This window comes from Puntigrus tetrazona, chromosome 18, assembly GCF_018831695.1.
Source record: "Puntigrus tetrazona isolate hp1 chromosome 18, ASM1883169v1, whole genome shotgun sequence".
NCBI classification, from domain to species: Eukaryota; Metazoa; Chordata; class Actinopteri; order Cypriniformes; family Cyprinidae; genus Puntigrus; species Puntigrus tetrazona.
The window spans coordinates 20,545,791-20,558,373 of NC_056716.1; the positions used below are offsets into that span (position 1 = coordinate 20,545,791).

The 12,583-nt window shown below is 39.5% G+C and overlaps 3 protein-coding genes across 6 annotated transcripts in view; 2 read left to right on the forward strand and 1 right to left on the reverse strand.

Annotated features, from left to right (window-relative positions):
• The first annotated feature begins 201 nt into the window (after positions 1 to 201).
• glipr1b (GLI pathogenesis-related 1b) lies at positions 202 to 3,567 on the forward strand. Its single transcript, XM_043263997.1, has 5 exons — positions 202 to 542; positions 1,730 to 1,969; positions 2,059 to 2,174; positions 2,300 to 2,385; positions 3,166 to 3,567. Exons 1-5 carry the CDS (start codon positions 369 to 371, stop codon positions 3,294 to 3,296), a joined length of 747 nt encoding a protein of 248 aa, XP_043119932.1. The 5' UTR covers positions 202 to 368; the 3' UTR covers positions 3,297 to 3,567.
• A 1,790-nt stretch (positions 3,568 to 5,357) lies between these two features.
• On the forward strand, positions 5,358 to 10,837 carry si:dkey-30c15.17 (cAMP-regulated D2 protein). Of its 4 annotated transcripts, XR_006246928.1 has the most exons (10): positions 5,358 to 5,469; positions 5,706 to 6,567; positions 7,303 to 7,504; positions 7,588 to 7,721; positions 7,799 to 7,926; positions 8,218 to 8,336; positions 8,740 to 8,880; positions 9,614 to 9,786; positions 9,890 to 10,440; positions 10,491 to 10,837. XR_006246928.1 is itself a non-coding variant. In XM_043216579.1 (9 exons), the coding sequence occupies exons 2-9, from the start codon at positions 5,929 to 5,931 to the stop codon at positions 10,340 to 10,342; spliced, it is 1,989 nt and encodes a 662-aa protein (XP_043072514.1). In that variant the 5' UTR covers positions 5,358 to 5,469; positions 5,706 to 5,928; the 3' UTR covers positions 10,343 to 10,837. The 4 variants fall into 4 exon arrangements, 3 of the variants coding, with proteins under 3 accessions (XP_043072514.1, XP_043072517.1, XP_043072515.1); XM_043216579.1 differs by having other exon boundaries at positions 9,890 to 10,837; XM_043216582.1 differs by having other exon boundaries at positions 5,368 to 5,469; positions 5,740 to 6,567; positions 9,890 to 10,837.
• The window catches only part of bbs10 (Bardet-Biedl syndrome 10), a 4,298-nt gene continuing 2,092 nt past the window's right edge, over positions 10,378 to 12,583 (reverse strand). Inside the window, 2 exon segments of the mRNA XM_043216583.1 lie at positions 10,378 to 12,324; positions 12,327 to 12,583. The exon segment at positions 12,327 to 12,583 is cut by the window's right edge and continues 381 nt beyond it. Coding sequence (XP_043072518.1) covers positions 11,429 to 12,324; positions 12,327 to 12,583 — 1,153 coding nt within the window. The 3' untranslated portion in view covers positions 10,378 to 11,428.

A 12,583-nucleotide genomic window follows, 5' to 3' on the forward strand; every position in this document is an offset into this window, starting at 1 on the left:
TAGCGGGCATTAAATAGACAATCTAAATATGAACGGGCTAAATATGGCAAAATGGCCATTTTTTCCCCTCACGCTTGAGTTTCCATTTGGACAAGCCTGTGCGCGCGCGTGAACTCGTGAGTGAGGGAAGACAAAGAGCCCCGCGCATCTTATTTTTTCGTGACATGGTGGGCGGTTGAGTTTCGGTCCTTTAAAAAGCCCCTGTACCGAGAAAGACAGACAGACAAACACAGAAAGAGAGGGAGAGATAGAGAGTGGGCAAATCCACGGCACCATGACGCACGGGTCAGCGCGTCTCCTGCAGTGATGCTCCATTGACTCATTTATCCAGAGCGAAGCAGCAGCTCGGCTCAGGACGGTCTCCTGCCATGGACTCTCTCGGCGGTCTCCTCTTGCGGATATCGGTGCTTCTGTACGGCTCCTGCGGCGTTCTGGCGCTCCTCCCGGGAATCACGGAGCCCGAGTTCATCCGCAGGTGTGTGCTGGCGCATAACACGCAGCGCTCGCGCATCGTTCCACCTGTGGCCAGCGCGCGCTCAATGGTAAGACAGGTATTCAGGATGCAGGTATCTCATGTTTGCTTTTAGACAGCATTTGTGCGTTCCTAATCATCAGCGCCTTTTGCGTGTTATTTTCTCATCTCGTTTACTAATCTTCATCCACATTTGTTTGTTTGCGTGTTTGCCCGTGAAACCAATATTACGCTCTCGGTAATATTTCTATGCTACACTAACAGCGTGTCATTTTGTTTTTGTCTCAGTGTGTCTTGGTTTCGGTATAACAAAAATATGTACAACCATAATTCTGGTTGCCATGGCGATAGAGAGATTTTTTTGTGTGTGAGTGGAAAGGAAAGGCTCCCTATTGTGTGTGTATTGATCTGGATTGTTGTTGTCATTTTTTTTAGTAGTAGCAGAAGAATGAAAACTAAACAAAGGTTCTTTGTGATTGCGACGGTGCCTGAAGAAGGTTCTGGAAGATATTCTCAGATGCCTCTTCAATCAGTGATCATTTGAAACGTGTTATTCATTTCATCGAATAAGCTGTGTTTTTTAATGTTGCAAATATAAGCATATTAGTAATATATAAGCAAACGATTGTGGTTGGATTGATTCAAATAGGAAATAATTTAGTGTAGAGCAATAAGTGTTTGTACGCTGCAAGTGTTTTTAAGTGACCCTGGACTGCAAAACCAGTCATAAGTGTCAATTTTTTCCAAATCCCATTGATGCATGGTTTGTTATGACCGGGCAATATTTTGCCGAGATACAACCATTTGTAAATATGGAATCCGAGGATGCAAAAAATCTGAGAAATACTTTTAAAGTTGTCCAAATGAAATTCTTAAGAATGCATATCACTAAACAAATTAAACAAAGTAAATTTGCATCTTCATGAAACATGGTCGATAAAGTTTTAATAGTCTAATTCTTTGATAATAGGTATTGACATCATAACTATAACAAAAACCATAAAAAGTATAACGTTTGGAATGTTAAAAAAAATCACTTTAGATGAAATATAAAAACATCGCCAGCCAATCAAAATCCATCCTGCTTTAAAGAACTCGAGAATTTAAACTAAAATAGAATAAACAGGATGATGTTTTTCATTCAAAGAATGTGAGGTTGTTTTCAGCTGCGCTCGTTCATCTAATCCTGTCGGTTATATCTTAAATCTTTTGTAATTTTGATATGGAGCATTGTTTGTGTGCGCTGTGTGTTCGCAGTCCTGGGACAAAGAACTGGCCAAAGGTGCCAGAGACCGAGCGAGACACTGCAGGGCCTCTCATCACCCTGGGCTGGCACACTTCGGGCACCCGCTGTTCGGGTGGATGGGCGAGAACATCTGGCTGGGGGCTCCGTTTTCAGCCTTCTCCGTGGAGAACGCCATACACAGATGGAGCAAAGAAGGAGCTTACTCGCTCAAAAATAACAACTGCTCACGCATGTGTGGCCACTACGCACAGGTAGGTTCAGCGGGGAATGTTTTTCAGGAATGAAGATCAAAGGTCTGTTTATCAGCCTTACGTAAATGTGCATGCATCGTGTGTTTCAGTTAATGTGGTCTACGAGCTTCAAGCTGGGCTGTGCTGTAAACGTGTGCTCGAAAGGCATCGAAAACTTCTCTTCTCACCCGGAATCCACTATTTTTGTGTGCAACTACGGCGATACGTAAGTAAGACTTTGCAAAGATGATTATATGCAGATACATAGTAATGTTAAGTGCAGGTCAAAATATGTCTGTCTGCCTCTTGTGGCGAAGTTTAGTAAAGTTATTCTAACATGCTCTGTTACAGGGGACACGTTCATGGTGTTACTCCATACATAGCAGGTGTGGCGTGCAGCGGTTGTGGGTCAGAGACTTGCAGAGACAACGTCTGTAGTAAGAGCTTTCACAAGGAAGCATCACAAAAACAATCACACAATGTATCTTTCCATACTATATATATATATGTATACACACACACACACACACACACACACACACACATATATATATATATATATATATATATATATATATATATATATATATATATATACTTATATATATATATACACATGCATGCACATACATACCTATTATACATATATATTATACCATTACATAACATTTGTATTACATAATAATATTTTTATATTATTATAAATCTTATAGGAGTCATCTAAAATGACTCATTTGTGTGATATAATGATTTTATGTACACTAAAAAAAATGTTGCAAAAACTATTTAGAAATTGCTAGCACATTTCACAATTAATCACAACGAAACGGTAAGTGACATTTAATTAAATTGTGCAATTTAAAATAGAATATACTTGAATCTATTTTTAATCATCTTTTCCAGTGTTGTCGGTTTTATGAAGCCATATTAAGTAATATATTTAATTTTAATAAACCAGTTCATTTAGATGTAACTAAATCCAGTTTTGACAATATACCACAAAAATTGTTGGTTTTATTCGTATATCACTTTTCACAAGTAACATTTTAGACAATCATGATTATATTTGAAATATCGTAATATCTTCCTGCCGATCTAATCTTTTTAGACTTTATTTATCATTTCCATATTTATATCCACATATCATGCAATCGCCAATGTGACGTCTTTCAAACCTACATCTTGCTCAGGCATGCTGTGATGTGTCTCATTTACAGGATATGATTGGTTCCCTGGGTGGGACTATGGCCCGCCCTCTTCAGCCTACAGTATTTCCCACTGGCTGACTAATCTTGGACTGTATCTACTAGGAGTTTGCTGGCTACTCCACTTTTATGCAACACATTAATGTGATTCTGTGAACCCGTTCCCTAACGTCTCAAACTTGAACCTTAAAATTTGCATCTCTCCATAATTTCGGTATGGTTGGATATTAAATTAGCAATCACTGAAATAATAATAAGAAATCTGTCTATAAATATACATGTATATTTTTCTTTTCTGCTGTGTGTAAATCATTTATTTACTTAGTTCCATAGGCCTGTAAATGCATTTAGAAAAAGAGAATTGGCATCATAAAAGTGCTAGTTGAATAAACTTATTGATATTTTATACTCTTACTGTTGTCTCCTGTGTGATTTTCTAGCCTTTCGACTCGATCTCATTTCTAAAGTGTGTTACAACCTCTCAGGATTAAGAAGTGTGAATATGACTGTGTGTGATAGTGAAGATACACATCAGTACAGTGCCTATGAATTCAGCTGTTGTGTGTTTCACACACACATGTAAGCAACGTAGTCACGACACATTCCTGATGATTTTACAGTCGCCATGGAAACGGGCGTACGTATAGCACACTGTAGGCCGTGAGCGAGAACACTTATGAGTCATGAGTTATGAATTATGTTTTGAAGTAGTTGTGTGTTTATGTTTCTGAGTAATCAATAAGCGCTGCTTTATTAGTGCGTGAGTAATGTGTCATTATTTTAGGACGCCTGTACTCTGTACACCTGGACACATGTCGTAAGAAATGTTTTAAGAATCTTGCTAAAAATGAGACAGGTTCGTAGACAAAACCATTTCATGAAATGTTTTATAGGTTTCTGAAAAATGTTTAAACAGTTTTTGACAAAAACAAAAATTAAGTATTTTAATGAAGATCAAGTGTGTTCATTAAGTAAAAATCAATAACATATTTCTGACACATTGAATAAATTTGAAAGTATTAAATACAAGTATGCGCCAAAAAAAGTAATTATCGAGGGAAAGTCCATTTTATTTCAATAATTAGTTTCAAAAAGTGAAACTTATATGTTATATTAGTTCATTACACACAAAGTGAAATATTTCAAGCCTTTGTTTTAGTTTGTTTGATTATGGAATCCGGTATTCCACAAAATTAGAATATTTCATGTGACCAATAAAAAAAGGATCTTAAACACGTTGGCCATCTGAAAAGTGTGTTAATGCACTGTCTTCAGTACTTTGTTGGGCCACCTTTTGCACTAATTACAGCATCAAGGCGGCGTGGCATGGAGGCGATCAGCCTTTGATACTGTTGAGGTGTTATGGTAGCACAAATTGCTTTGATACTGACCTTCAGCTCGTCTGCATTTCGGGGTCTCTGTTCCCCCATCTTCCTCTTGACAATACCCCACAGATTTTCAATAGGGTCAGGCAAGTTCGCCGTCCAATTAAGTACAGTTATTCCTTGGCTATTAAACCAGGTACTGTTGCCAAATCCTGCTTGAAAATAAAATCATTATCTCCAAAAAGCTTGTTGGCAGAGGGAAGCATGAAGTGATCTAAAATTTCCTGTTAGACAGCTGCACTGACTGTGGACTTGATAAAAAACGATGGACCCACACCAGCAGAGGACATGGCTCCCCGAACCATCACTGACTGTAGAAACTTCACACTGACTTTAAGCAGCTTGACTTTTGTGCCTCTCCTGTCTTCCTCCAGACTCTGGGACCTTGATTTCCAAATCATTTTGAGATCTTTCTAAGTGTAAATACAGATTTAAAATCGTAAAAAATATATAGTTTAATAACTATACAGACTGTTACTGAAATCGAATCTTTTGCAAAGCTATGACGGGAAACAATGGCACCTAAAAACAGCTTTGACAAAAAACAACTAATTTAAAAAATGAAGCATACATAAACCTAAATAGGATTTTGGGAAAAATAATCAATCAAATCTGTGAGCATGTGTGATATTCGTACGTGACTGCTTTTTATAATCATTGCTTTTGTTCAACTGTAACAGATTACAGATTGCATATACCTTGCATTTTGTAATTATAAATTACATCCGTCACATGTAACTAGCTGCCCCCCATTGATGCTTCAAACTTGTTAATTATTTATTTTCTCCTTGGATCCTTCTTTTAGGTTTGGTTAGTTTTTACTGTCCTTGGACTCTTGCCGTCTGTGCCTTTGTGAGTGAGCTCTATACAGAAGAGAACTGACAACAGTAGTACTAGGCTGACTGAGTTGAAGACTTTAAAGCACACGCAGGTAACCAAGTCAAAATAAATGCATGAATCAACCGCTTTCAGTCTTTCGTAATCAGTTCAGTGTGATTCAGCTGTGTATAATTCGACAAAACATTTGTTTACGGTGAAGTTTGACCTGTATATTAGTTTGACCTGTACATCTGCATTACCCTGAACTCTCGTTGCCAGTAATCTGATTTGTTTCACAATAGCGTCCTTGTGAGCGAGTGTGTGAGAGAGAAATGTTTGTGAATGCAGGCCAGTCTCATTGATGTCACGCGAAATTCAACAGAGGCACAAGCCAGAGTCGGATTCCTCTACACACTCGCTGTTTGCTGACTGAAGACAAATGACAGTTATGGGAAGGTGGTTACAGGATTTTATAGCATAAAACTTTGTGGATTTAGGCAGCTCAGATTCTCCTGCTAAAGTAAGTGGAACTAATTCTATTCTGATTGACTCTGTGGTTTCAAAAGCCATCATGGTGTTGTTTGGCTATACATTGATTGTGGTCACTCTACATTCGATGATGGCAACTGTGAGAGGAGGTGAAACTCAACAAACTGGGACTCGGATAATGATGTTCAACATCCCAAACACTGAACATAATGAAACACGTGAAAGACTGGATGACGCTTTAAACCTGCTCAAGAGTCTAGAGTTTTATGCTAGTGCTGATGAATCTTCAAGAAACACTTTGGCTGAATCGACTGATATGCATTCAGTGGCTGATTCCACATCAACCAGAACTGAATGTGATAAAGTTAATTGTAAAGATATTGTACACAAGGAGCCTAAGAAGGATGAGAAGTTAAATAAGGTGGGATGTGATGGCGAATGCGTGATTAATTCCCTGGATAACACCTCGTCTAAAGCCTTGGAAGCTACCTCCAGTGGAGATCCAGTGGTCATCACACATCTCGGGCGAGTTCGTGGCCTTACTCTGGATAAAGCTCATGTGTTTTATGGGATTCCATATGCAGACCCTCCTTTGGGGGACAAACGCTGGGCTCCTCCTTCATCTGTGTCACCTTGGACGTATACTTATGACGCCACATTTCCGCGCCCTGCTTGCATGCAGATGTGTGCTGGTGAGTTCTCTCGGATGTGTCCTCCTAAGGTATGAAACACTCACATTTGCAAACCATCCACAAAATAAACAGTGCATTTAGAAAACCATAGTGTGTATTATGTTTATATATTTAATGTCCCGAAGGCTTGAATAATTTGCCATGTCGTTTGTACTACGGACATGTAGGGACACTTTATCAACCTCCTAGCAATACCCTGGCAACCAAATAGCAACAATATAGAAAATGCATAGCAACACACAAAAAAACACTCAGAAAACTCCAGCAGCCATATGCTGGCAACCACCTAGTAACAATCTAAAAACAACAAAGCAACACATTAAGAAAGAACACTTTCTAAAACTCTAGCAGCACTCTAGCAACCACATAGCAACATGCTAAGAAATCAAACAAAGCAACACACTTAGAAACACTAAGGAGAATTTAACAAGCACATAGCAACACCCTGTCAACCATCTAGAAACCCCACTTCAACATGTTCAAAATGCTCAAAACACTTTAGCATCCAAATAGCAATGCCTTGGCAACCACCTAGTAATTCCCAAGCAACCACATTAGACCATTACAAAGACTCAAAACAACTGCATAGCAACACCCCAACAACCACATAGCAATAAGGAAAGAAACACTCCATGTACTTTAGCAGCCACATAGCAGCTGACAACCACACTGCAACGCCATAGCAAAGAAAGACTCTGCACACTTTAGCAACACCCTAGCAACCATACAGGAATGTGAATGCGTGAATGTCTGAATTTGCCCAGGTTAGCGAGGACTGCCTATATCTGAATGTCTTTGTTCCTGTGAGCGTCAACCTGTCGTTGCCGATAACAACAGCCTTGCCAGTAATGGTGTGGATTCACGGTGGTGACTTCATCGCTGGCTCCGCCTCCAAACCTCTATATGACGGCCGCTTCATCAGTAACTATAGCAACACAGTAGTTGTCAACATGGAGTATCGTCTTGGTTAGTCAAACTGATTTTCCATATTGGCATACATGATGACATCTGACTGAGCCACTTGCTAAGATGTTCTGGTCAATTTTTAGGTGCATTTGGCTTCTTAGTCACAGGCAAAGATCCCGAGAGCTCCGCAGTGGGGAATTATGGGATTCTAGACCAGCAGGCAGCACTGCGCTGGGTCCAAGAAAACATAGCAGATTTTGGAGGAGACCCAAATAAGGTATCAGGGAACATGGGGGTGGATTAATGACGACAGTCTGGACATCAAATTACAGTACATTATATCTCTGTGTGTAGGTTACTCTGTTTAGCGAGAGCGCTGGTGCCCAATCAGTGTGTCTTCATCTGATGATGAGGAGCAGCGAGTCTTTGTTTAGACACGCAGCCATACAGAGTTTACCATTCTCTTTACCACTGAAAACCAGGTAAAACACACATAAATCATCCAATTACTCACCCTCACTCAAGATCAAGAGTCTACGCTGGACATAATTTTGGATTAATGCAGTGCATTCTGGGATTGCATTTTCTCTGAATAAACATAATGTTAATTTTTAGAATCTCAGCAAGACAAGGTATCGAGTGTAATTCTGATTACCATCTGAATTGGTTGTAAAGCTATGCTATAAAGCCTTATCAGTTCAATATGTTTTGGAACTGAGCCTTAGCCTGTATAGAAGCTGCTGCTGAAGATGATGGTGCTTATTGTTTTGTAGATGGGATGCTGTGAAACTGGGCTGGGATTTTGCTAAACTGACTAATTGCTCAGCATTCGATCTGCCCTGTCTGCGCTCTCTCAGCTCACATGACGTGCTCAACGCCCAGGTTGAATCAGGTACTGTTACTGTTACTAAATCTTTTAAAAAAAAAATCAGAAAAACTGAAGAAAATTTACATTTTAATTTTAGATAGAAATACTTTGTGGACTAGAATAACTAAAATAAAAAAAAGTATAATGACAAATAATATAAAAACAAAATTTGTCAAAATTAAAAAATAATAATAAAAACGAAATATTTCCAACTAAAACTAACCAACTATACTAAAAAATGAATAAAAATAAACAAATAAAATTAATACATATGCTCAATTATAAATATGATGAACGAGTTTATTATGTGAACAAGTCAAATGCATAATTTATTAAACAATTAATAAAAATGTTTGACTGCAGAATGACGTGGCTAGCAAAACATGTACAATGAAGTAATCTGAAATCTAATTCTGTTCCTTTGAAGGTTCAAAGATCATCAACCCCTTCCGTTTCCTGGAGGTCTTTGAGACATGGGGGCCGTTCATTGATGGAGAACTGATCCGGGAACAGCCAATCACAGCCTTCCAAACAGGCCACTGGCAGAGTTACAAGCCTGTCATACTTGGTTTGTGCTTCAACAACAACATCAGCATATTCTGGGTTAAACATAAGCTAAGCTATCACATGTTGTCTATTAATACAGAACAGAAATGCTGTGCCATGAATTTTTTTTAAAGGTGTGGTTAACCCAAAAAATGAACATTTTAAAACGGAAATAGATGAGTTTGTTTATCCATCAGAACAGATTTGGAGAAATTTAGCATTACATCACTCGCTCACCAATGGATGCTCTGCAGTGAATGGGTGCCGTCACAACGAGAGTCCAAAAAGCTGATAGAAACATCACATAAGTAATCCACACCACTCCAGTCCATCAATCAATGTCTTGTGAAATAAAAAGCTGTGTTTTTAAGAAACAAATTAGTAGTTATGACTTTGAATTCAAACCATTGCTTCTCTATCCATAATAATATGGACTCGTATTTTGGCCAAAAGTGATGGTTTAAAGTCAAGAATAGTGTAATAATGGTGGATTTGTGTTTTAAAAGATGCAGCTATTGGCCTTTCAAAATGTTAACTGATGGACTGGAGTGGATTACTTGTGATGTTTCTATCCACTGTTTGGGCTCTCATTCTGACGGCACCCATTCACTGCTTACAACAAACTCATCTACATCTCGAGGATGAGCACAATTTCAGGAAATGATCATTTTTAGGTGAACTATTCTTTTAAGCTGGATTATTCAGTGAGGTTAGCATTGTTTACCTCTAATATCTCTCTCTGGTCTGTCCTGTAGGTACAACCTCAGAGGAAGGGGTGACCTTTGTGTACAACATTTTCAACCGGTCCGTATCAACACTGGAATGTGTGCTCTATACTGCCGCCATCTTTAAGCAACATGCGCTTAAAATTCTGCACAAATACATTCCTTTCTACCGAGACCAGGACAGAAGAGTGATGCTTTCTCAAGTAAGACATCAATATCTTTTAAATAAAACAACTGCAAGACAAAGAGCACAGAATAAAGATTAGATTACCCTTCTTTAGTTTATAAAAGTGACCTGTTTTGCAGATCGTCACGGATTACATGTTTCTGTGTCCGACTCGATTTTCTGCTCGTTCTGGAGTAAAAGCCGGCGGAGCCGTTTGGTTGTATGTATTTGACCACGCTCCGTCCGATCACAACATATGGGAGGGGCTTCCGTTCTGCTACAATCATACCTGCCACGGGGCGGAGCTGCCCTTTCTCTTTGACTCCGCCCCCAGCACCAACTTCACACTTACGCCTGAAGAGACCCTTCTGGCAAATCGGATGGCGTGTTACTGGGGAACGTTCGCCCATACGGGGAACCCAAACTCTCGAAGCGAACAGACACACTTCTGCTCACAGCAGAGACTGCCTGTTTGGCCTCGGTACACGGCTTCAGAGGGCTGGCCCATCCTGAATCTGACTCTACCCTCACACCCACAGCACGGGGACAGAGACCATTTCTGTGACTTCTGGGATCGGCTGGACATCTATTGAAGGGAGGAGATTGAGCTGAGCTTTTTTGCTATTCATTAACCAGTATTTTTTTTTTATTCAAATCTCATCTTTATGTATTATCAGTGATTGGGCCAGTGTAATAACAAAAATATATATAAAGCACATTATAATTCAAAAGTCAGGAGTATTTTTTTATGTTTTCGAAATAAGCCTCTTCAGCAAAATCAGTAAAACTGTGAAATATTATACATTTCATATTCAAATTTAAATTCTTAAATCTTGCTTGTTTTTTTAATATTATTTAAATTTATTCCTGTGATACAACGCTAAATTTTTACATTATTAACTGCAGTCTTCAGTTCATGAATCATTATAATATGCTGATTCACTTTTCAAGAAACAGTTCTTAATATTATTAATGCTGAAAACAGTTGTGCTGTTTAATATACATTTGTGGAAACTGCGTTTTGTGATTAACAAAATTTTCAAAAGAAAAATTAATGTTTTGTAACATAATAAATGTCTTTACAGTCACCTCTTGTTTTGACTAAATTATTATTAAATGTCGAGTGAAAAAAAAACAACGATTTTGAACTTTTTAATTAAAACGTATAATGCATATAAAACTGCATTACAAATATTCCTACTTTTTGTTTCAAGAAAATTATAAAACACATTTATATTCTATATTACATTTTAAAAATAATTAGCATATTCTACGAAGGTGTTATGAAAATCATTGATATATACAGTATTTATCTTTCACATAATAAAAGGTATTTGTACTCTTAAGACACATAAAAATGCCTGAATGTCTTTGCATTATATAATAACATATTAAAACAAGTCCCATGTATTTTAAAATAAAAAAATAAGAACTTTATTTTAGGCTTTAAATATAGTTAATTTGATGATCTACAGCTGTTCATATTCTTCAAGGACGCATTGACATCAGTGCATCCACTAAAATCACCAGTTGGTTTAAAGGCAATTTGTATCAAAAGCTTTAACATTCAGAACTTTTTAAGCATGACTTAAGTTCAAATACTTTTAGGGCCACTGCAAACATGTATCAGAGGTCACCGAGTATAACATAAACGTAGCGGATGACTGAATGTCACAGACTCATGCATCTGTTGACTGATTGGAGTGATCTTCTTCCTCCTCCTCCTCCTCCTCCTCCTCCTCAGAGTATGTTTGATGGCCAATGCATAATGGAGAGCGTGTGTGTAAAACAGCCCCTACACATAAGAGTCTGTGCAAGCACTGCAGCACAGAAACAAGCAGCTGCTTCTTTCCACAGACCGACTCAAGAGCCGGGGGAGAACTCTCACAGAACCCCAACCCAAACTTCAATTCGGGCACTCCTGACTCTCCGCTCTTATCCCATTCCTTAAGATCGTCCAAGAAACGCGTCTGGATATTCAGAAACCGTCTGTGATTATGAGCGTACGAAGTTCTAGGCAAACACAACAGAGCCTCCGCCAGCAGCCTGCAGCTCTCCGGATCACGAGAGTTACGTTTGTTCAACAAAAAGTAATGCAGCAAGAACTCAAACGCGCCTCCAACGGGAAGCGCTCCACCTGCGCGCATAATTCCACCCCACAGGTCTCGCGAGCAAAGCTCGCTTCGTGATCGGTCCGAACGCAGACTCTGTGATTGGCGGAAGCTTTCAGACAGGTGCTGCAGCATTGTAAACACACCTCGGCTCGCACACGCAGTCTGGTCAAGCAATCCCGGCACCGGTGCGCAAAGAACAAGCGTGTGCGTGCGCGAAAACATGCCCAGGAGCACGTAGCGACGGCCGCCGAGCTGCACGCGTCGACACGACTTGAGCGTCACGAGGTGTTGAAGTGGTTGACGAGAGAGCGTTTCTGCAGCGCTCGTGTTTGAAAGGAAGCCGAGCTGGGCCGAATCGACGCACTCGAGCAGGGAAACGTGGTTCAGTCGAGCCCACTGCAACACGCTTTCCGGCTGCTTCACCGCCGACAGCACCACGCGCACCTTTAAGTCTAACAAACTCCTAACTTCTGCTTCAGTAAGTTCTCAGAGCGTTGCAGATAGTCTTTTTGAACGCACACGGATATGTTTTCACCTACGGCAGCTCCAAAGCTCTCGAATATAACGAGTGCTTTTACTGATCCCGCTGGCTCAGTCCACGCTGACCAATCGCAAGTCACAACCAGGCCTTCGATCACTTCTGAACAGCCAATAGGAAGCCCCGTCACGGGCGTATGCAGAAAAGAGAAGTTTGAATATATGAATGAGATCGTTTCTGCG

Excerpts from the sequence above, each read along its gene's own strand:
- si:dkey-30c15.17 (XM_043216579.1), top strand. The coding sequence starts at position 5,929 with ATGGTGTTGTTTGGCTATACATTGATTGTGGTCACTCTACATTCGATG. Across the intron at positions 7,505-7,587 it reads CAACATGGAGTATCGTCTTG|GTGCATTTGGCTTCTTAGTC; the intron begins GTTAGTCAAACT and ends GTCAATTTTTAG. Across the intron at positions 7,927-8,217 it reads TCTTTACCACTGAAAACCAG|ATGGGATGCTGTGAAACTGG; the intron begins GTAAAACACACA and ends ATTGTTTTGTAG.
- glipr1b (XM_043263997.1), top strand. The coding sequence starts at position 369 with ATGGACTCTCTCGGCGGTCTCCTCTTGCGGATATCGGTGCTTCTGTAC. Across the intron at positions 1,970-2,058 it reads TGTGTGGCCACTACGCACAG|TTAATGTGGTCTACGAGCTT; the intron begins GTAGGTTCAGCG and ends CGTGTGTTTCAG. Across the intron at positions 2,386-3,165 it reads TTGCAGAGACAACGTCTGTA|GATATGATTGGTTCCCTGGG; the intron begins GTAAGAGCTTTC and ends TCTCATTTACAG.